This window comes from Bubalus kerabau, chromosome 2, assembly GCF_029407905.1.
Source record: "Bubalus kerabau isolate K-KA32 ecotype Philippines breed swamp buffalo chromosome 2, PCC_UOA_SB_1v2, whole genome shotgun sequence".
Taxonomy (NCBI): Eukaryota; Metazoa; Chordata; class Mammalia; order Artiodactyla; family Bovidae; genus Bubalus; species Bubalus kerabau.
Genome location: NC_073625.1, coordinates 118,418,413 through 118,441,774, shown reverse-complemented (window position 1 = coordinate 118,441,774; position 23,362 = coordinate 118,418,413). Strand labels below are relative to the sequence as shown.

General features: G+C 45.3%; 1 protein-coding gene and 1 long non-coding RNA gene across 6 annotated transcripts in view; one reads left to right on the top strand and one right to left on the bottom strand.

Annotated features, from left to right (window-relative positions):
- Positions 1 to 8,127: 8,127 nt before the first annotated feature.
- LOC129643688 (uncharacterized) lies at positions 8,128 to 9,466 on the bottom strand. 2 transcript variants are annotated; one of them, XR_008710426.1, is made up of 3 exons: positions 9,329 to 9,466; positions 8,888 to 8,929; positions 8,128 to 8,563 (listed from the first exon to the last, which is right to left on the bottom strand). It is a non-coding gene; the product is annotated as an uncharacterized LOC129643688 (long non-coding RNA). The 2 variants fall into 2 exon arrangements; XR_008710425.1 differs by having other exon boundaries at positions 8,128 to 8,545.
- Positions 9,467 to 9,577: 111 nt separating this feature from the next.
- Positions 9,578 to 23,362, top strand: part of BDH1 (3-hydroxybutyrate dehydrogenase 1) — a 37,483-nt gene continuing 23,698 nt past the window's right edge. The window contains exons 1-6 of one of the 4 annotated variants that reach the window (XM_055568621.1): positions 9,764 to 9,892; positions 12,550 to 12,631; positions 13,950 to 14,053; positions 16,598 to 16,724; positions 22,422 to 22,494; positions 23,174 to 23,284. In XM_055568621.1, coding sequence (XP_055424596.1) covers positions 16,642 to 16,724; positions 22,422 to 22,494; positions 23,174 to 23,284 — 267 coding nt within the window. In that variant the 5' untranslated portion in view covers positions 9,764 to 9,892; positions 12,550 to 12,631; positions 13,950 to 14,053; positions 16,598 to 16,641. The other 3 variants (XM_055568619.1, XM_055568620.1, XM_055568622.1) reach the window with 3 other exon arrangements.

The following is a 23,362-nucleotide window of genomic DNA, read 5'->3' as shown; positions in this document are numbered from 1 at the left end:
AAAAAGACACGCTCCTGGGTTAGTTGTGTGACCTTAAGCAGGTGTCCCCAACCTCTGGGTCACAGACTGGTACCTCCTGTCAGATCAGCTGATTTATTTCCAATCTGTTTCTATTCTTGCTTTTATGAAAAGTTTATATGCCTCCAGAGGCTGTGATTCCACAGCGCCCTCTGAACAGAGGCCAATGAACACAGACCAGACTTCCCTGACCATCCTCCTAACACTTATCCTTCCCTGCCCTCTGCCCCCATGCCTCACGCCACAGTGCAGCTCCTTGGGGTCACAGCTATGCCCTGACGTGCTGGGCTTTCTAACACCTATGAGAAAATCTTTACTGTTTTCTGTCTGGTGTATCCTTCCTTATCTCAGTTTGTCCAAATTCTACCTATGAGTAAGTAGAATCACCTTTATTGTATGCCTACCGACAATGTTTGGCCTGGATCCAAGCATGAGGATCAAACAAATCCAGCCTTGGGAGTATGTCAATGTCATGAAAAGTCCTCCCCTCCAAAACAGAAAAGGCAGGATACTGTTCTAGATAAAAAAGGAACTGAAGAGACAGATAACTAAATGTAAGTTATGATCCCTTATTAAGGTGGAAAAACTACAAAAGTATAAGGGCATTATTGGGCTAATTGAAGGAATTTGGAGTAATTAATTAATTTAATTAATTAATTAAATCATATTGTTATCAATGTTTAATTTCTTAAATGTATCAGTAGTGTCATGACTGTGTGAGAGAATTGCCTTGTTCTTTTGAGATACATGGTGAAATGTTTGGGAATGATGTGTTATAATGTCTACAACATATTTTAAAATGACTCAGTGAAGTATATATGTGTGTGTACACATACAGTGGGAGGAAGGAAATATGACAAACTGCTAACAATTGGTGTATCTAGATTATGACTATATGAGTGTTCACTATACTCTCCCTTCATCTTTCTTTATGTGTTTAAACTTTTTTCCAAATATAATTTGAAGGAAAAAATATCCCATCTATCTTATAATCTGAAACCCAAGGCAGTCACTTCCTCCATGGAGCCTGTTTTTTGGCCCAAATCTTAGGGAACAGCTCCCGTTTCCATCCTCCCAGAGCCTCCTGGTTTTGCCTGTTACATCATCTGACCCAAGCCACCCTGAAGAAGAGTAAGCTACAGATGTGTCGGTCCACCTCCCTGGGCTATGAGACCCTGGAGGGCAGTGACCGCAGAGACCCCCAGGGATGGAGAGGGTGAAAAAAGTAAGCTTTGTCATGTTCCTCCCTGGCTGGGGACCACCCCTCCTACCTCTGCTTCAGGGCCCTGAGTAAGGGCCCTTCTTGGTTCTGTTGAGTCCTGCCCTCCAGACAGAAAGAGAGACAATCCCAGTGTAGAAGGATCTATTTCAATGCAGTATCAGGGTCCAATCAGGGAAGCAGACCACTCTGAGTGGGTGTAGTGAGGGTTTTCCTGAGAAACAAACCAGGCTGTGTGTGGATGGCAAGAGAGAGAGAAACAAAAAGGGATTGATTTTGAGAAGCTGGCTCACACACTTATAGAGACTTGGCAAGTCCAAAATCTAGGTTAATCTGGCAAAGTAGAGACCTGGGGAAGAGTTGCAGTTCAAGCCCAGAGGTGGTCTGTCCAGAGTTCTTCTCCTTATGAATATGTCTGTCTTTTTCTACTAAGGCCTTCATTTGTTTGGATGGGGCCCACCCACATTGCAGAGGGTAATTTGCTTTACTCAAAGTCCACCAATTTAAATGCTAACCTCATTCAAAAACAATTTCACAGAGACATTCGGGATAATGTTTGACCAAATATATGGGCTCTGTGGTCTAGCCAGATTGCCACATAAAATTAACCATCTCAGTTCACTCCTTGTCAACCTGGCACCCATACATGTCTCCTTAGACCATACTAATTCTCCAAATAAAAACAATAACAAGGTCATAATTCAACCTTCATGATACAACTATGCTGTATACAACTAAAAATGCACTGTTTCCCCAAAACCGTATGCAAAGTCCTTGGGTGATAGTCACTCTTATTGATGTCCCATAACTTAATGATGTGAGGTTAACAATAGTATGATATATAATACAGAATCAAAACCAAAGTCAAAGTCAAACATCTTATATTCCACCAGTGGTCCACAACCTTTTGGGCACCAGGGACCGAAAGGTTTCATGGAAGACAGTTTTTCCACGGATGGGGGTTGGGGGGATGGTTTCAGGATGATTCAAGTGCATTACATATATTGTGCACTTTATTTCTATTATTATTACATCAGTTCCACCTCAGATCATCAGGCATTCGATCCCAAAGGTTAGGGATCCCTGTGTTACATAAGGGGATAGGAGAGAAAAGAAAGATAACACACACATATTCATAACAAAATGAAGAAAGGCTCATAGCCCTTGTTCTGTAACTGGTCACATGGTTGTAGCTGGTATTTTTAATTATCTTTTCCACTGCGCATTCCATATTCCCTTTGCCCTCAGCAGATCTTTACCTGGTGAAGTGAAAAAGTGAAAGTGTTAGTCATTCAGTTGTGTCTGACTCTTTGTGACCCCATGGACTGTGACCTGCCAGGCTCCTCAGTCCATGGAACTCTCCAGGCAAGAGTACTGGAGTGGGAAGCCATTTCCTTCTCCATGGGATCTTCCCAACTCAGGGATGGAACTCAGGTCTCCTGCGTTGTGGGGTGACCCAAACTTTCATTTATGAAGAGTCTAGACCATTAGTAGTGCTGTCTGAATTCAACAGCTGTAATTTTCCATTGACTTTACCACCTGACCTGCCTCTTGAGAAATTTGTATGCAGGTCAGGAAGCAACAGTTAGAACTGGACATGGAACAACAGACTGGTTCCAAATAGGAAAAGGAGTATGTCAAGGCTGTATATTGTCACCCTGTTTATTTAACTAATATGCAGAGTACATCATGAGAAACGCTGGACTGGAAGAAACACAAGCTGGAATCAAGATTGCTGGGAAAAATATCAATAACCTCAGATATGCAGATGACACCACCCTTATGGCAGAAAGTGAAGAGGAACTAAAAAGCCTCCTGATGAAGGTGAAAGTGGAGAGTGAAAAAGTTGGTTTAAAGCTCAACATTCAGAAAATGAAGATCATGGCATCCGGTCCCATCACTTCATGGGAAATAGATGGGGAAACAGTGAAAACAGTGTCAGACTTTATCTTTTTGGGCTCCAAAATCACTGCAGATGGTGACTGCAGCCATGAAATTAAAAGACGCTTACTCCTTGGAAGGAAAGTTATGACCAACCTAGATAACATATTGAAAAGCAGAGACATTACTTTGCCAACAATGGTCTGTCTAGTCAAGACTATGGTTTTTCCTGTGGTCATGTATGGATGTGAGAGTTGGACTGTGAAGAAGGCTGAGCGCCGAAGAATTGATGCTTTTGAACTGTGGTGTTGGAGAAGACTCTTGAGAGTCCCTTGGACTGCAAGGAGATCCAACCAGTCCATTTTGAAGGAGATCAGCCCTGGGATTTCTTTGGAAGGAATGATGCTAAAGCTGAAACTCCAGTACTTTGGCCACCTCATGCGAAGAGTTGACTCATTGGAAAAGACTCTGATGCTGGGAGGGATTGGGGGCAGGAGGAGAAGGGGACGACAGAGAATGAGATGGCTGGATGGCATCACTGACTCGATGGACGTGAGTCTCAGTGAACTCCGGGAGTTGGTGTTGGACAGGGAGGCCTGGTGTGCTGCGATTCATGGGGTCACAAAGAGTCGGACACGACTGAGCGACTGATCTGATCTGATCTGAATACTAAGAGACGCCATGGCGGGATCCTCTATATTGCAGATGTACTTTTCTTCACCTGATTGTGATGTCTAAGAGGTAAGTTTTGGTCTCACCTTCTTGCAGCTGGCCCTGTCCAAAGCCATCTTACAATCTTTCTCAGGTCCTGATTCTGGGCCACACTCAGGGCACTTTCTGGATGTTTCTCATTCTGTTCAGACCAGTTCCTGTGCTCATTCATGCCCACACACCCCTGGTGGGGAGAGCTCACTATGCAGTCAGCTGCAGCTGCCCTTTGGCATCTTTTTTTCTTATTCATCCCTAGGCAGCAGCATCCACCCATGACCCTCCATTTGTCAGAGGGCCAAACTTACAGACATTTTAAGCTTAAAGCAAACAGTTATAAAGATGAAGTTTGGCTTAGTCAATGACAAACACAAACCATATCTCAAATCTGAATATTGTACTTTAGCATTAGTTGGCTTTGCTTATCATACGAGTGTGAGAATTCCCCTTCCCAGTTAAAGATAAGCATTGGAATAATATACCTGGAAGAGGTTTCCAGGGAGTGTTTATTAGACCCTATCAACTGAGAATTAAGAGAATTCCAGGTATATTTGGCTTGTAACTTGCCTGGAGAGGATCCTGCTTGCAGATATGGTTGAGGGAGACTTGCTCCAGTCCGCCAAGGTGAGCAAATGCTGTGTGTGAAAACTAGCAGCAGAAGGAAAACCCAAGTCTTGGGAGGAGCCTGGTGTGAGGGGAGGGGAGGTCGGGGAGGAACAAATAGGCCTTTGGAAAGAGGTGCTGGCAACCCCAAAATGGAAGGCCTCAACTTGGTAATTTAATTTCCCTTTTGAAATGGTAGGCTCTGGCCCAGAAGCAATAAACAGAAAATATAAATAATACACATTCATTGGTGGGGGGATGAAAAGATATTAATAAAATAAGCATATGGTTTTATATTGTGGTTTTAAAAATAATTTGTTATAACATATTAACTATTCTTTAAAAAATAGAATTTGAAGCTCAGAAAATTAAATCAGATTTAAGGGTTGAGAATTTTGTCCCATATTTTTGTCTTTCAAAGTTGATATGATCAGTTAGGACCTATAATTTCTTTTTCTAGTTGAGGGCATCAGATCTTGCCATCTGTATTGTACTTACTGAAAGAAATCTCAGTAGAACAAAGCAATTCCAGTTTCTGTTAAGATTACTCACAAAACAATGCCCAACTGGTTACAAAAACTTCTGTACTCCAAATAGCTTTATAAACTTGGATTTTTATCCTTTTTCAAAGCAAGAAACTTAGAAGAGTTGGTGGTGTGCTAAAAGTCCTTTGAGTAGGACAGACTTGTGTGGGCTCTGTCTCTGACACTTTCTAGCTGTGTTGCTGTGGGCAATTATTTGACCTCTTTGGGCCTCAACTTTCTTGGATGGAAAATGGGAATAATCTTGGGTCACTTTTAGGACTGCTGCAGAGATTATGTGAAATAATGCACACAAAGCACTTGGTATAGTGTTTGGTATCCAGTGATCAGTCATCAGCTGCTAAGTCGTGTTACTGAAGACAAGGACCCCATTACTGTGTTTTTACTATGTTCCCAGCACAAAGCAGGATGCCTGGGATCTAAGGGCTCAGTTGAACTAAGCTGCATGAAGGAAGGAGTTTCAAGTAGTGCTATAGCTTGGGGTGGACAGGCAGAGGTAGAAACACAGTTGTTTTTTATTTCCTCATACTTTTCCCTCTTCAAAGATCCCAATTACCTCAAAATAACTTTGGCTAAATTTCCAAACTGTTCCCCCTCTGCAATACACACACACAAAGAAAAAAAATCTCGCAAACCTGCAGCTTAAACAATCATTTTAATTACATACATTAATTAAATTTTATTTATTTAGTGTCAAGAGACAGAAAGGGAGTGGGGATAGGGATGCCTGATACACCTTTTTTTCCCCATAAGGTCTAAGTCCTTGTTTTACTTACTTACTTGTTCATTCATTGCAGGGAGAAGGGCCTCCAGTTCTCATCCATGGGTAGAATTCAGTGTTATAGTCACGTTAGGATCAGGGCTCTCTTGCACACTAGATTCTGAGCACCACAGCTTTGTTTAGAATAGTACATTGGGTTTTTTCTTTCCTTCACTGTCAATTATAGAAAAAGCTACTCAACACTTCTAAAATTCTGCAGATTAAGGACATGATTTCTAGCCAAAAAGAACTTTTTAAAAAAATGAAAACTCAGTTGTATCAAACAAATGGGAGGCCTCCAGGGTCTGGGAGGGTAAACGGTGTTGTGCTGATTCTCTATTGCCCAGGAGAACTCAGCACAGAGCACTGCCCTCATGATTTCCTGGAGGGCTCCCAGGTGGCCAGCTAAGGGCAGGGTTTAGCCTGCACCATCTGGTGTTGGGGGCTCCTTGTGGCTCAGACGGTAAAGAATCCCTGTGCAATGCCAGAGACCTGGGTTCCATCCCTGGGTCAGGAAGATCCCCTGGAAGAGGGAATGGCTACTCACTCCGGTATTCTTGCCTGGAAAATCTCACAGACAGAGGAGCCTGGTAGGCTACAGTCCATAAGGTCGCAAAGAGTCAGACATGAATAAGCAACTAACACACACACAAACATATGTTTGTTTTTGGACACTTAACACTGAAGGAAGAGAAGAGCAGGGGCATTCAGAGATGGGGCAGGGCCAGGTCTATCAGAGGAGGGCTGGGACTTGGGAGGATGAATGACTAGCCTGAGCTGGGATTTAAGAAACTCCTACTTGTGAACATGGAAGCAATTGGGACCTAATAGAGGGACAGGAGCAAACACTGGGGCTCTCTGGGAAGGGAACCATTAAGCCAATGGTTAATCCAAAAGAAGCATCTCAGCCCACCTTTCAGGGTCATTCTCAGCAGACCTTTCCTGAGTTTGCTAATGAGGAATCCATTAGGAGGGGGGTCTCTTGAGGGGGCTTCATCCTGAGAGTCAGGATGTTACCCTTCTATAGACCCTGTCCTGAAGCCTCACCAGAACACTCAACTACACTTACAAGCCCCTCTTTCAGAAGAGTTACAGGACCTCTAAGGATTCATTTAGCTTACATACATGTCTCATTTCCCTTCTTGAGGGCTGGGACTAAGGGCTGTTTCCTCGCAAACCTAGTTTGGTAATTTGCAACAGCAGTCTCTTGATATTGAAATGAGATGAAGTGTGCTACGTGCCAAAGACCCTGGCCTGAGACCTTATATCTGAGCAGAGGAACTGCTTTCACGGTGGGCGTGGGGCAAAAAGTAGACATAATCTTGGCAACATGCTGCGTTGGGAATGACCTGGGCCCCACCCTGTCTCTGCTTCCATGTTCAACTCCAGAGCTGAAAGTTTCTTCAGTTTGCAGGTCAGCAGTCAGGACCTCCCTTGGAAGGAGGGAAAAGCTGTAAGGTGGGGCTGAGAACCGCTTTGTTCAACCCTAACCTAGACCCCGCCCTTCAGCTGGTCTGTCTTTTGGAAGTCTGAAACTTCCTGCCTGCCTCCAAGAGCTTATTAGTAAAGCCTCTGCCTACAATGCGGGAGACCGGGGTTCAATCCCTGGGTCGGGAAGATCTCCTGGAAAAGGAAATGGCAACCCACTCCAGTATTCTTGCCTGGAAAGTCCCATGGACAGAGAAGCCTGGTGGGCTACAGTTCATGGGGTCGCAAAGAGTCGGACACAACTGAGCTACTTCACTCACTCACTCAGCGGGGAGGGCAACTGGGGAATAAAAAGAACAAAAGCTCAAACAGAACAAATGGATTCTTCATCAGCAGACTTGGGGAAGGTCTGCTGAGAATACCTGGAAAGTTGGGCTGAAATGCCTCTTTTTTTGGTTGCCTGGGTCTTTTGTGTTTTATAAAATGTTATTCAAGTAGAGTTGATTTACAATGTTGTGTTAGTTTCTACTGTACAGCAAAGTGATTCAGCTGTACATATATACATTATTTTTAAAAATATTTCTTTGGCTGCATTGATCTTAGTTGCAACACCTGGGATCTTTGTTGCATCATGTGGGATCTTTTGTTGCTGGGCGTGGACTCTTTAGTTGTGGCACGTGGGCTCAGTAGCTGTGGCACATGGGCTTAGTTGCTCGGTGGCATGTGGGATCTTACCTCCCTGACCAGGGATTGAACCAAGGTCCCGTGCATTGTCAGGTGGATTCTTAACCACCACTGGACCACCAGGGAAGTGGTTACATTCTTTTTCATATTCTTTTCCATTACAGTTTATCACAGGATATTGAATTTAGTTCCCTGTTGAGATGCCTCTTTTGCACTAACCATTGGCTTAATCTGGGATCCACCCCTACTCCCCCGCCCCCACAAAAACAGATTCTGAACAAGAATTTGTATTAGGTAGTTTATTTGGGGGAATGAATCCCAAGGAACAGGACTGGAGGACTGGTAAGAGTCAAACAGTCAAGGCAGGAAAGAAAAAGGCAATCCAAGGGTGGATTACTGAGCTGATTAAGTTGGACACTACCACGGGCAGCCAGGGTTCTGTCATCTTAGGTGCTGTACAAAATGTACCTTGTAACTGCCCACGGAAGAGTGGAACATTTCTCCACCAGCTTCTGTTCGTTTTGGTTAGAGGTTGTCGAAGGACGTGTTAATTCCTTTGTACTTCCAGGTTTATGTCAGAATGGGCTGTGGCTTCTTGCAGGGGTCCAGACTGCAGTGACAGAGAAGCCCTGAGATATCAAGTACAGCTGAAGCAAGGTCCTCTCAGGTTACATCTGTATGTAGCAGGCTGCCACAGCAAAGCTGGAATAAAAAGATGGGCTGGGAAGGTGTGAGGTCAGCCACAAATGGAGTCAGATAGACATAGACACGTCAATTGTCCTGCCTTCCATAAATAGAACTTTATTTCCATAAATTCTCAGTCCAAAGGTAGGAAGGAAGTATGTTTTTCCTGGGTGGAAATATTAACTCTTTAGTCAACTGCTTTTGAAGCAATGCATAACCCTCAAAGTATAATCTGGTGACCCAACATAGCTATCTATGTTATGGCAGTGGCATGCTGTACCAGTGACTATTCTAAAAAACACCACTGAAGCAAGCTTGAGTCTGTCTATGAAATGGGTACAGAAATACAAGAGTAACTACCTTTACGTTTCTCCGGGTCCTCGAAGCTCTACCTGCCAGGAGCTGGAGATAAAGCAAGAAGACAGACTCAGCCCTCAAGAAGCTCACATAACCTGGAGCTGAGAGGTTTCTTTAAAGCCCCACAGGGCCCTCACTTCCTTCCTGTTTTCATCTGCCTGGTCCCTTTCCAATCAGTTCTCCGTAATTTGACCTAAACATAGGTCTGCCACTAATTTGCCAAGACAGCTTCCTTCTCCTCAGTTGGTTTCTCATCCAGGAAACTTGGCAGGGAAGCTTGACTTGTGGAGATCAGCCTCCAGTGTTCCTTTGTTGAAACTCTGGGAAGCTGTGCTATTCTTAAATCTTTTTTTTTTTTTTTTAACCCATTGGAATAACAAAATTTTAAATTAATTTCATCTGATCAAAAGACAAACTTTAAAACCAACCAACCAACCCACCTACCTCAATGAGCTCGAGACAGTAAATAGGCATACGTCCTGGAAGGCGCCTCAATCTCACCAGCTTTCCTCACTTCCTGGGGCGGCATCTTCGCCTTCCTACCCATACATACCCCCGGGGTGGTCTTTCCCCGCTCGCTCCAGAACCAGGATGGCGGTGGAGGAGATCTGAGCGTGGTTTAGGGGTAAAGGACGGTCAGCAAGGGGTTAATCCCGGGCTAGGCGCCTAAAGAATAGAGTTACCCTCCGCGGGATGGGGGCTGTGCCTGGCGCCCCAGGACAAAGAAGGCGGCGCGGCGCGGAGCGCTCCCCGCCCTGGCAACGCCCGCCGTCGGGCTCCGCCCCGCGCAGCCCTACGGCTGAGCCACTGTCTGTAGGCGCACCCCGGCAGCTGAGGGTGGAGGCAGCAGGAGTGAGAGCGGGTAAGGGTCTTCGAGAAGGAAACGGCGGTAGCGCCCCAACTCGGTGGTACGGGACGCGAGCGCGGGTGCCTGCGAAGCTCCAGGTTATCGCGAACGCGCCAGCTGAGCCCTCTGTAACTGGAGCCCCCGCGCCAGTTTGTTTTGGGGTAAGAGGAGGGGTCCGCACCTCTGCAGTTCAGGGGTGATGAGCGGGCGCCCCTAAACCGGCATGATGATTGGCTTGGTTTGGATTTGCTCTGCCCTTAAGCCGGGTCGCGGGGATGCGGGTGGAGAAGGGGCACCACATCCTGTAGGCTGGGCCCTGCGAACAAGGCCGGGGTAAAGGTGTAAAAAGATGTATCGATCCCGTCCAGACCTGCCTCAACCCCAGGTAATCCTCATCCTCCGCCCTCCCGGCCTGAAGGTTATTATTCGGAATAATGTGCTCGGTCGGAGGAGACCCAGGTTGAACATGTGGCGCTGAGTCTCCCAAGTGAAACCCTCAGCACTTATTCTTCTTTGCCGCCGCATTTAACAGAAGGCGAGCGCAGCCACAAGGGAAGAAACCGGTCCAAGGTCACATGGTAGTTGGAGACCGAGCCAGGACCGAAGCCAGTACGACTGCTTTCTGGCCCGAGCCCCCGCATCTCTCCCGGCCTGCCCCGCATCCTCGTCCTCCTTCCACGTCCTCCACCAGGCTCTGTTCTCGGGGACTTGGTGGTGGTGGTAGTGCTTCCTCCCTTCCTGCGGCACCCTCGGGAAGGATGCTGGACAGCAGTCGGGCCGCCGGTCCAGCTTCCTCGAGCACGAGCTGAGCCGGCTGTTGCTGGAGGACCGCACAGGCCGCAGGACCGAGGGAGGAGGAGGACCGAGCAAGGTGGAGGCGCCGCGGGAGCCGGCGGGAGATGCTGGGGTGGTGGTGGGCCCGGGCGGAGCAAGGCCGGGAGCCTCAGTAGCCCGCTGGCGCCGGCATAGCACAGCTGGGTCTGGGCGGTGCCGTCTCAGCCAGTGGGAGCGCGGCTTGGGCCGAGCCCCTCGGCTGCTCGCCTCTGGTAGGCGGGAAGGTGCGGCAGCCCTGCGATTGGCCGAGCTGCCCCGGACGCGCGGCCAGAGCGCGCGCAGCGAGTTGGCGCCTGCGCGTCTCTGGCGTCCCACGCTCTCCCAGCGCGCTGGGGCTTGTCTGAGACAGGGCTCAGGGCGGTCTGTGCGCCTCCGGGCCGCGCCCGGCTGGGGGAGGGTATTCTGCCGCGCGCCACGTTAAGCGCCGTTGATCTCTGCGTGTTTTTTTCCAACCCGTCTGCCAAAGTGTGCCCCAAGTCAGCTGATGTAAAGTCACCTTCTAACCCTGCGAGAGGCTGCAGAGGCAAACATTTAGTTACGGTGGGGGGTGGGCTTCCGACTGCCAGGATCCTTTATGACGCATCAAGTATCTTCCTTTCTACCAGAGCATTGGAGCCCCGCCCTGTACAGGGCATATACCTGTGGCGGGCGAGGAAGCTGACCTTTGAAATGTGTGTAGCTCTAGTATTCTCTCAATACACATTTAAAGAGCGGCTGCTTCCTGTCAGACACCAGAGTAGTCATTTTGGGGGAACCTGAGACCAATCAAACAACACGTAGGTCCTATTTGTGGGGCAGTCACAGTCCAGGTTGAGACTGGTGATCAGATGGGGGCTGTGAATGGTTATAAACAAGATATCTTTAATGCTACCCAGCCTAGGTTAAGTGCAATTTCCGAGACGCATAAGGAAAGAGTGAACTGCAAATATGGATGAGATTGATTTTTGATTTAGGGGATCAGGAAAGGTTTCTTGAAGGAGATTGTTTGAATCAGGGCTTGCTGGATGAAGGAGACCTCAGATTAGGTATAGGATGAGCAAGGCAGGAAAATTGGAAAGTACAGGCTTATTGAGAGATGATGTAGCAAATGGTATGAGTAGATGAGAAAAGCATAGTTGGAGATAGAATTTGGAGGGGCCTAGTGAGGACCAGGGTGTCAGGCTTGTACATTCTGATTTGAAATGTGGTAAGCACTTCTGAATAGGATGCTCCTTAAACTACCAGTTGTACTGATGTCTCTTTTTTTAACATCTGCACGAAAAAATCTTGGAAATATCTTTGATTCTTTCTTCTTTCATACCCTACATTTAATTTGTCAGTAAATTACAGTGGGCTTTCTCTTCAAAACACAGCCAGACTTTGACCTCGTCTAATTGGCTCTGTGGTTTCCACCAGCATGGTTTCCTCCATGGCAGCCCTTTATATATATATCTCCAGGGAGTACCTCTTCACATTTTGCTGAAATTGTGCAGTACACAAACTGCATGGCTGTACATTATGGTCCTGGATTATTGCCATAGCTTCTAAATGATCTCCTTGCTTCTGCCCTTGTCCATCCTCAGTCTATTCTTAACCCAGTGAGAGTTATATTAAAATATAAGCCCAACATGGTATTCCTCTGCTGCAAACTCTCTTAAAGCATTCAAATATTATGTGCCTACTGTGTACTGGTCTGACTTGAATTTGGTAGGCAAGCCCTGTTCTCCTAGGGATGGAATGGCTGCTTAATCTGGTGGTTGTAATTATAGCCATTTTGACAGCTCTGGTAGCACTTTCATTTGGGGAAAGACAGATGTTTCCTTGACAGATGTGAAGAGGGAGAGGCTCATGTTCCTGTTAGGATTACGAGGTCTGCAGTGTGCCATTCTCAGAATATCAGGCAAGCTTAAGAATTGATGATAGTGTCTGCAGAAAGAACCTGCTTTCAGTGTGTTTTCACCAATATTGTTTTGGCTGCAACTGATTTTAAGCATGCTTAACACAGAGAGTAAGGACATCACGTGCCTTACAGAGCTGAAGACGAGGGCAGCCCAGTCTCAAGAGCAGATCTACCCCCAGGAGGCTATGTAAGTTTTTTTTCTCTCTTCACTTCCATCTCTGTTTCTATCTACATGTGTGCCTGACTTTTTTCTCTTTGCAGATTGGCTTTCTCCATCTCTCACTCTCTGGCTTCAGGCTCAATGTCACATAGCTGCCTATCTGCCTTTTCCAGCTCTAGCAGTCAGGTCACATGTCTGTGCCCCACGAGGCTGATTTGCTTGCTTTCACAGTGCCAGGAAACAGAATAATGGGTTCATCTGGGGTCGCGTGTCTCTCCCTGATATAGTCTTCCATGGCCAGAGAGTAGGGGCGGGGGGTGGTCCTCACTGCACAACTACAGCATCAGAGGCCAAACGCTGTATACAATAGGCAAGTCTGGAAGGACAGGGATCAGGTGAGCAAGATGGACACCCAAAATTTGGCCACTGCAGAGAGTGTGATGTATTCTCTGAGAAGAATTGGCCATCACCTAAGTCTAATCGGGTGACTAGAATCTGTTGGACTAATCCAAGTGTCTGTGTTAGGTTTGCCTTTGCTGAACTGAGTTTTAAAGTTAAATCCTTGGCTTTTATTGAAGGTCCCTGTTAAAGGCAGCTATATAAAAGTCACTTCTGCATTTATGATAAAATGATAGGGAGAACATCATCTATAATATCGTTTAGTGTTCCTTCAGGCTTTTGTTTCTGAATAGTTCTCTCTCTAAGGAATAATAGGCATCTTTTTAAAATAAGGGCTTTAAAAGTTCTCATATTTCCTCTTTGCTTCACGTCAAGGAAACCCCCATTAACTGTATAGTTAACATGCATAGCTGAGCTGAGCTGAAATTTTCAGGCAAGATTATACTAAAAGTGATCAGAAGGAAAACACCCAAAGGATAATAGACACCTGTCTGGTGAGATCTCAAACTCTGATTCCCACAGTGGCCAGGCAGTTAACAGAGGTGATATGGGTAGGCTTAAAATAGTAAGTACAAACTTTTTGTATTGAGTTCAGGCATAACATAGCTGCCTTGTTACATTGCCTTTTAAAACATGAGGCTGGCCAAACAAAATAGCCAAATAGAGTATGTTAGAAACTGGCTGCCGGTTGTCAGACCTTGGAGTCTCACACCACTTACTGACTTTGAGTGCCTCAGTGTGGAGTCCTTGCATAGGATGCTTCTTTGCTTAAACCCAGCTTGCCCTCTGCAGTGAAACAGGACCTCCCCCTCCCACTTGTTAGTACCAGGGCCCATGAACTCTGGGTTCTCTTTTCTGCCTAAGTATTGCTTCCTGAATTCCTGTTTGTTGCTGATGCCCTGCCTTTTCTGAGGATGTCAGTACCGGGAATGTTTGCCACTTGCAGGAGACACCTTGACCCTGAGCACCGGAGGGCAACCAGCTGTGTCCTCTGCAAGATCTTCCTGTCAGAATGTAGCAAGTGAGCCTGGCATCAAGACAAGAATGCAGGCAGGTGTTTTTTGTTTTTTTTGAGACAGTATACTTTGTGTGGGTTACACATGGGTTTTCATTGACAGTGGAAAGGAGGTACCCTTGAGAGTAGACCTAAATGTTCTCAGAAAAGTTTCCCCCAGATTCCAGAATACTTGAGCATTTTGATTTTACAGCTGTATTTTATTTTATAAATTTGGTCCCCCTGGAGCAACTAACGAATTCAAAGCTAAAGAGATGGTCTCCACCCCCCACAGGGGCTCTGCCTGTCCCCTTGAAGCACCTGCTTCCTACAACCATTTCTGTTTCCAAACCAAAAGGCAAGTGAGTGGCATCTCAAGTTTGAGAAGCTAGTATTTACAGAAGCTAAAGCCCAGCACAAGACACTAAGATGACAAACCACCCTGAAGAGTGTGCAGCGGTTTCACTGCCTGTAGCATTGTATTTGGAGTGAAAATAGCAACATATTTAAGAAATGTAAAAGTACAGAAGAAAAAAGATCTAAAATTCTGGTATTTTGTATATAAGATGACAGTGTGAATAGTGCATTATTAAAGGGGCTGAGTTTTTATGCACTTTAAGCTATTTTGATGCCAGAACTTTTAGATGTGGCTGACTTGAAGGAAAATAAAGTTGAAAAGCAGCCCTTTATTTGGAGATGACATTGAGGCATTCTCTGCCACAGGCATTGAGCAGAAGGGATGGAAAGGGCTTGAATTATAAACAACTGGATTTAAAATTACCCAGTGGCGGTGACCTCAGACTCCAGTCCTGGCGGGAGGAGGTGGAGATGTGTGTGCTCAGCCAGCTGCTCCGTACTTGGGCAGGGTGGGGGGTAGGGGCACCCCCTTAAAGAATCTGAGCCCAGCATGGGCCTGTGCCTTCCATGAAGGGCTAGTCTGTGGGTGTATAGGGGGTGGGCTTCAAGCCCACAGCTCAGCCCCACTCAGCAGAGACTCGCTGAGTGCCTCCTCCGTGTCGGGTTTCTTCCAGGCACGGGGAGTTCAGTGGTGACCAAGATGGACCAGGTGCCTGGCCTCACTGAGGCTGGAAGGGAGAGATCAAGTAACGAAACAAGAGAATGTTGGATTGAAGAGTGATCTTACGGAGAGCAATCCCTGCGTGCTGCATGGGGGGTTGGGGCAGCCTCTCCGAAGTCAGAAGGGTGAGAAGGACCTAGTCATCCAGTGTGAGGAAAGGCAAAGTCCAGGGCCTCGAGGCGAGAAAGAGCTTGGCGTGTGTTCAGGTCAGCGTGGCAGCAGCACAAGTGCAGGGGAGGGCAATATCGAATAGGAAGGGAGGCAGAGGCAGACTCCAGAAGGCGTGGGAAGGAGGGGGAGGTTTCTAGGCCAGGGAGTCACACAACCTGACTGGTGTTAGAAAGATCATTCTGGCTGCAATGCTGAGACTGCTGTGTGGCAAATAAGGGCAGGAGTGGAAGCAAGAGCCTACTGCACAGTCTGGAAGGATCACACAAGACAAAAAGCCCTATATATTGCTGTCCCAAGGATTAAACAGATGGAACACCTCCACCTGCCTCCTACAGTGAACACTGTGGGGGTTGGCCAGTCAATGAACTTATATCAGACCTAGAACCAGGTGGCTGGTTATCAGATTAGGGTGGCAGCAAGATGGCAGGGGAGGAGCTGCATCTCAGGCAGAGCCTTGTTACTGATAAGGGCAGTCTAACCCAACACGGGCAGGTGTGCCGAGAGACTAGGACAGTTCACCAGGAAAAGGGCAACAGCTCCCCTGAATGTGGCTGCCTGGCCTCAACTCCCTCCCCGCCTCCCTCTCCTTCCCTTAGGCCAGGAGGGGTCACTAGAGGGGAATTAACCAGAGCAGGAGGGCACCTAGTGCACACGCTGATCAACAATTCATAATGCACAACTAGTCACTGTGCTGAGTAGACTAAAGGTGACGCTAGTGATACATGGTCTTGTTGCAACAAGGTTGACTTAACCTGAAAAGGGAGTGGTAGGGTGGTGGGAGAGACTGTGTGTGTGTGTGTGTTTTAATTTAGATTAATTAGAGCATGTCTCATTTTGTAGCTCTAGTCTCCATGCTGTGATGAGTTTTGCGGAGAGAGGTGGAGAGCTAAATCAAATAATACGTGGCCCTGGGCTGGAGAAACTGCATGTGGGGTCACGTGGACAAATTGAGGTGGATGTTTTGCTGGATATGGGGAACACAGACTAGAGAATGGGACTCATGGAGTTGGGCTCGCTGAGGGCTCAGGTCCCCAAGTGCCCCACTGGTTGCTGCACAGTCTGTTTTGAGGGTCGCTGATCTGGCCGGGTGATGATTCATCCAGGGTTGCCCCATGAGTTTGTACATAGCCAGAGCCAGAACCCAGGTTTTTAGATGTTTCAGCTATCTGACTCTTTCTATCAGATGAGGCTGTAGCTTGCGAGGAGGGTGGAAGGCAGGAACTGTCTGGTGCCATAACTGGACCTGGGTAGAACAGAGCCCAATTTGATTTTTACAACCTGGAAGGAACATGGCCACTCCTGCCCAAAGCCCAGAAGGCAACAGGCAATGAGGGTGCTTTTTGTGTTTCAGAACCCACCAGGAGGAGCCTGACCATTCTGCCTTTTGTGGCCACAATGCTAACAGCCCGCCTCTCCAGACCCCTGTCACAGCTTCCAAGGAAAACCCTGAATTTCTCTGATAGAGAAAATGGGACAAGGTAAGACAGTGAAGGGTGGAGATAGCCTTGACGGTACACTTTCTGGGTAAAGCAGAGCTCTTCACGCATAATAAGGTCTGACTCTCAAAGGTGTCTGTCAGTACCCACCGTCTACCAGCAAAGGACATGCAATGGTGTCCTTGGAAGACAGAGACCTTCCCACAAGGTCTATGCCCACAAGGCATAGAAGAATATTTTTCATCAGATTTTTTTTTTTATTTTGAAATAAGTCTACATTTGTAAAAAGTTGCAAAAATAGTACAAAAATATTCCGTATCCCCTTTACCTAACTTTTACCTAACTTTCCCAAATGTTAATGTCTTACAAAACATAGTACATTCATAAAAAACCAGGAAATTACCACTGATATCATACTATTAACTACAGACTTGATTCAGATGTCATCAGATAGCTCACGAATACAGCTTTTCCTAGTCTAGGATACAAGCCAGGGTCCCCATTCCATTTAGTTGTTATGTCCCCTTACTCTCCTCCTGTTGAAAGGTTGCTGCTGCAAGACGTGTGTTATGCCGGAATTCGTGACCTCCAGATGAGAGGATTTTGATCCAGGGTCAGAGAGGAGGCTTGACTACTTGGAGCTTTTTGTGTAGCAAAGTTTTATTAAAGTATAACAGAGATAGGGAAAGCTTCTGACAGACATCAGAAGGGAACAAAAAGAGTGCCCCCTTGCTAGTTTTTAGCAAGGTGTTTTATGTCTGTTAGAAAGCTAGTATCAGGTAAGAGAGACACTTCCACGCTGAGGGAGTTGCACCAGGCCCCTCCCACAATATGCAGTTGTGAGATAGGATCGAACAAGGTGTATCATCCTCCGGCCTTGAATCAATTGACATGAATATTGGTTTGTTGAGCCATTATCAACCCAAGGTTTGAGAAAAGAAAAAAAAGAATAGTCTTAGGCAGAACCGGTTTCCACAACAGAGAAGGGAAAAAAAAAAGTCTGCCACTTGCAGTTCTGGCCTTCCTACCTGTTACCCACTCACTATGGGGGTCAGTTCCTCAGTCTCTGTCATGCATGACCTTGATACCCTGGAAGAAAATGTCTCTCAGTGTGGGTTGTGTGCTGTCCTTATGTTAGGATTCACCTAGAGACCAGTCCTTTTTAAAATCTCACCCGTGAAACCAGTTAACTAAAATGTCGCAAAACTTCACTGAATTGTGTGATTTAGAGAAAGCATTGAGTTGGCCAGAAAAAAAATTATTGCAAACTGACTTGTTGCCAGATTTTCTCTAACCCACTTCCCCATATTCAAATCTATCCACTCAAAGTTGGGGGTTGTATTACACCAGGTATAATGTATATATATTACACCTGGGTGCCTTATACCAGGTGCTACTGCTTGTACCCAGCTGTCTGGGACAAATTTGGGTTTTTCTGTAACAGCTTACGACAAACTCGAACAAACTTTTTGCCAACTCAATACAAATTAAACAAGCAACTCTTCTTTGAGACCTTCTGGAAATTGCCTTTTCCAAGAGTATTCCATGTGCTCTGCTACCTCAGTTTCTTCTTTTGCAGCCAGAGCAAGGGAAAAATAATGCCTTTTTCTTTCTCTTATTTGAGAGGAGTAAAATCAAGTGGCAGGTTAAATTCAGAGTCCCCGCAACTAGAAAATGGATGGTTATTTTCCATGCCAACGTGTGCTCTCTGGCGAAGTAGAAATTTGCCATCGACAGCTAGATGTGAGCAGTAGCACCTGCTGTAATACACCCATATATATGATATATATGACACACCTGGTGTAATGCAACCCCCAGCTGTGAGTGGATAGATTTGAATATGGGGAAGTGGGTTAGAGAAAATCTGGGAACAAGTCAGTTTGAAATAATTTTTTTTCTTGTTGTGATTTTTTGTAACTTTCTAAAATATCAAATAGTGCAAAGGGATGGCAGGGGACAAGCACAGTTCTGCCAGGGACACTTTGTCCTTTTTGTACAGCAAATCCTGGGATTATGGAAATATAGTGATTATTTAGATAAGGTCATTTAATTAATTTTGGGTGTAGTGACCTTACCATTCTACTCACGTGTGACCAGTGTCCTCACCAGAGGCTGTGTCAGAGAAAGCCAAGTAGGGGCCTGGACTTACATTCTACCCCACTAACCCCCGCACCCCCCGACCCCTGTAATAAGGCGCCCTCCCTGCCTGAGGTGGGGGTGGGGGAGTGTCAGAGGACATCTAGTGGAGAAAGAGAATCAGGACTTCCTCCACCTCTCAGGAGTAACCTGTACACCCCCACATACAATGGGGAGCAGCAATGAGACACTGTATCTCCTCACAGTCAGGAAGGTGTTGGTGGAGACCCAGTGGGGAGCCAGAACTCCCATCCATATCCAGTGGTAACTCTTTCCAATTTATTTTATGAAGCTAGTATTACCTTGATTCCAAAACCAGACAAAGACCATAAAAAACAGAGAACTACAGACCAATACCCCTCATGAATGTAGATGCAAAATTCTTAAAATATTAGCCAATAGAATTAAGCAGTATATTAGACAGAGAAGGCAATGGCACCCCACTCCAGTACTCTTGCCTGGTAAATCCCATGGACGGAGGAGCCTGGTAGGCTGCATTCCATGGGGTCGCTACGAGTCAGACATGACTGAGCGACTTCCCTTTCACTTTTCACTTTCATGCATTGGAGAAAGAAATGGCAACCCACTCCAGTGTTCTTGCCTGGAGAATCCCAGGGACGGGGGAGCCTGGTGGGCTGCCGTCTCTGGGATCGCACAGAGTCGGACATGACTGAAGCGACTTAGCAGCAGCGGAAGCAGCAGCAGTAGCAGCAGCAGTATATTAGAAGAATTATAAACCATGAAAAAGTGGATTTGTTTCAGGGATGCAAAGAATGGTTCACACTGAAAATCAATTAATGTAATCCACTAAATTGAAAGTCAAAGAAGAACAATCATATGAATCTATCAATGCAGAAAAAACAAAATTTAATACTCATTTGTGATTAAGAACTCTCAGAAAAATTGGCATAGAAGGAAACTTCCTGAACTTGATAAAGAGCATCTATAAAAACCCTTGCAGCTAGCATTGTATTAATATTTTCTGGTGAAAGATTGAATACTTTCCCCCTAAGATGGGCAGCAAGGTAACCGATTCACCATAGTGCAGTAAGGAAGTACAGTAAAGCAAGAAAAGTAAATAAAAGTCATACAGGTTGTAAAAGAAGAAATAAAACTGTCCCTAATTTGCAGATTATATGATTGACTACATAGAAAATCCCGAGGAATCCACAAAGCACTCCCAGAACTAATAAGTGAGCTCAGCAGGACACAGAATATGTGATAACACACACATATCAGTCTTTTTCTATATCCTAGCAATGAGCTTGTGGATATAGGAATCTAAAACAATACCATTCATAGTTGCTCAAAAAATGAGTTACTTAGATATAAATATAACAAATTACACACGATTTGTACATTGAAAACTACATAATGCTGATGAAAGAAATCAAAGATCTAAATAAATGGAGACCCACACTATGTTTAGAAATTGAAAGGCTCAAAAGAGTAAAGACATTGATTTCCCCCAAACTGATACACAAGTTTGGCATAATTTCTATAAAAATTTCAGTCAGATTTTTATAGATAAAGACAAGATTATTCTAAAACTTATATGAAAAGGCAAAGGAAATAGAATAGTAAAAACCATTTTGAAAAAGAAAAATAAGGTGGGAATGCATGATTCAGTGAAACAGAGAATCCAGAAACAGAGCCACATGGATTTGCTCAACTAGAATTTGACAAAGATCAGTTCAAAGAATTTGCGCAATCAGTTCAATGGAGGAAGGATAACATTTTCAAAAAATGAGACTGGAGCACGGATATTCGTAGGCAGAGCCTTACCAACTTTGACTTAAGTTTCACATTTTATACAAAAGTTAACTCACAGTGGATCATGGGTTTAAATTGTAAAACAAAACTATAAAACTTTTAGAAAAAAAATAGGAGAAAATCTTTAGTTTGGGGCATAGGCACAGAGTTCTGAAACTTGACACCAACCGTTTGGCCTTAAAAGGAAAAATTAAATAATCAGAGTCATCGCAATGAAACACCATTTCTCTACATAAGATCCTGTTAAGAGGATGAAAACACAAGTTATGAGCTAGGAGAAAATATTTGCATATTACATATGCAACAAAGGACTAGCATCTGGAACATATAATGAACTCTCAAAACTCAATAGTAAAAGAACAATCCAGTAAGAATATGCACAAAAGACATAAAAAGACATTTTATCGAAAGGGATATACTGATGGCAGATAAGCACATGAAGAGATGTTCAACATTATTAGCCCTTAGAGAAATACAAATTAAGACCACAGTGGATATCTTTACACAGTTACCAGCATGGTTAAAATGAAAAATAGTGATACTGCGAAATGCTGGTGAGGATATAGAGAAACTGAATCACTCATACATTACTGCTGGGAATGTGGAATGCTATAGCCATTCTGGAAAATAGTTTGAAAGTCTGTTAAAAAACTAAACATGCAACTACTGTATGACCCAGCAATTGCTCTCCTTGGCATTTACCCAAGAGAAAAACAAATTCACACAAAAGCCTATACAGGAATGTTCCTAGAAGCTTTATTTGTAATAGTCCTAAAAACTGGAAGCAACCCGGATGACCTTGGTCCATGGAATACAATTTAGCAATAAAAAGGAACAAATTATTGAAATGTGACAATCGGATGAATCTCTAGAGAATTATACTGGGTGAAAATAACCAACCCCAGGAATGTTAATGCTGTATGATTCCATTCTTGAAATGACAAAATTATAGAGGTGGAGAACAGATGAATGGATTAGTAGTTAGAGGATGTTGGAATGTGTGGCTATAAAAGAATAATGCAAGGGATCCTTGTGATGGAACTGTTCTGTATTTTCACTGCATATGTCAATGTCCTGGCTATGATACCGGACTAGAGTTGTGCAAAATGCTACCAGTAGGGGTAATTGGGTAAAGGGTACAGGACATCTCTCTGTATTATTTCTTAACTTTATGTGAATCTAAAATTATTTCAAAATAAAAAACTATCAGGAAGCCACATAAAATCTAAGGATTAAGACACTGAATTTGTACAAGGCTTTATTAACAAAGGGCTATTGCAGGAAGGCTCTCCCTACACAGTGGCAAAAATGGCCACTATGACTGCTAGCCCACTTTCTCCCAGACTAATAACCCTGGAGGAAACAGGCCCTCCTCAGTGGTATCAGCAGGTAGTCCTCAGGGGTTTGGGGTGGGAATAGTGGAGTGCTCACTGATGCCTGAGGGTCTGCTGAGTTGCTTCTGCTCTAGAACAAGGGCTTCCCTCAGCTCAGTTGGTCAAGAATCCGCCTGTGCAGGAGACCCCAGTTTGATTCCTGGGTCAGGAAGATGCCCTGGAGAAGACCCACTCCAGTATTCTTCAGCTTCCCTGGTGGCTCAGTTGGTAAAGAATCCACCTGCCAATGTGGGAGACCTGGGTTTGATCCCTCGGTTGGGAAGATTCCCCTGGAGAAGGGAAAGGCTACCCATTCCAGTATTCTAGCCTGGAGAATTCCATGGACTCTACAGTCCATGGGGTCGCAAAGAGTCGGACACAACTGAGTGACTTTCACTTTCAGAACAAGGTCTGGTGTGACCGCAGCCTCTGGTCATGGCTTTCTTTCCTCTTTCAGAGGCTCGCTGCTGTTTTACTCTGCGCCCTTTGTCCCTGTTGGCCATCGGACTTACGCTGCTTCAGTGGACCCGGTAAGTGGCATCCTGGCTACCTGGGAACCAGCCAGGTGGTCAGAGGCCTCCTTCTGGGCTCCCAGGCTCTAAGCCACCCTCAGAGCAAGGGCTTCCCTGCTTCCAGGGCACTCAGAGCCATCTGTCACTTGCTGAACAACCCCCAACCCCATCAAATGAAGTTAGGGGTTAAGAGTTTAGATTCTAAAATCTCTCAGGCCCAGTTTCAGTTCTGGCTTTATCACTAATGATGTTGGGTATTTTAAAATGTCTGTATCCTCACTTGAAACACGATGTAATAATCACATTTAGTGTATGGAGATATTGTGAGATTTAAAGTAATGCATGCATAGTGCCTTGCATGATAAGTACTCAATACTTGATGAGGAAGATGTCAGTAATGCTGGTGATGCTGATGATAGTGAATGCAGATGAGGAAACTGAGGTCCAGAAGGGAGGTGACTTTCTCAAGCAATGACACTAGTTGGTAGCAGAGTCTGGGTTAGAACCTGTCTCTTGATTCTGAGTCCAAGCATTTCTACTACACCATGGTGCTTCTCCAAACAGAAAAAACAGGTGGGGAGGACCAGGCCTGGCCCACTCAAGAAGCCCTAATTAATTGTTGCTGCCCAGAGGAGGCCTGGTCATTCAGCCCCCACAATCCTGGATTCCTAACGTGGAGTCTGACCTTTTGAAACAGGTTGGCAGCAAAGCTGTCCTGATCACGGGCTGTGACTCGGGATTTGGGTTCTCCTTGGCCAAGCATCTGCATTCAGAAGGCTTCCTTGTGTTTGCTGGCTGTTTGATGAAGGTAAGAGTTGAGTCATTTTCATCATCATTGTTATTTTTTGTAGGGTTTTAAAATTGTAGTCAAATACACATAGCATAA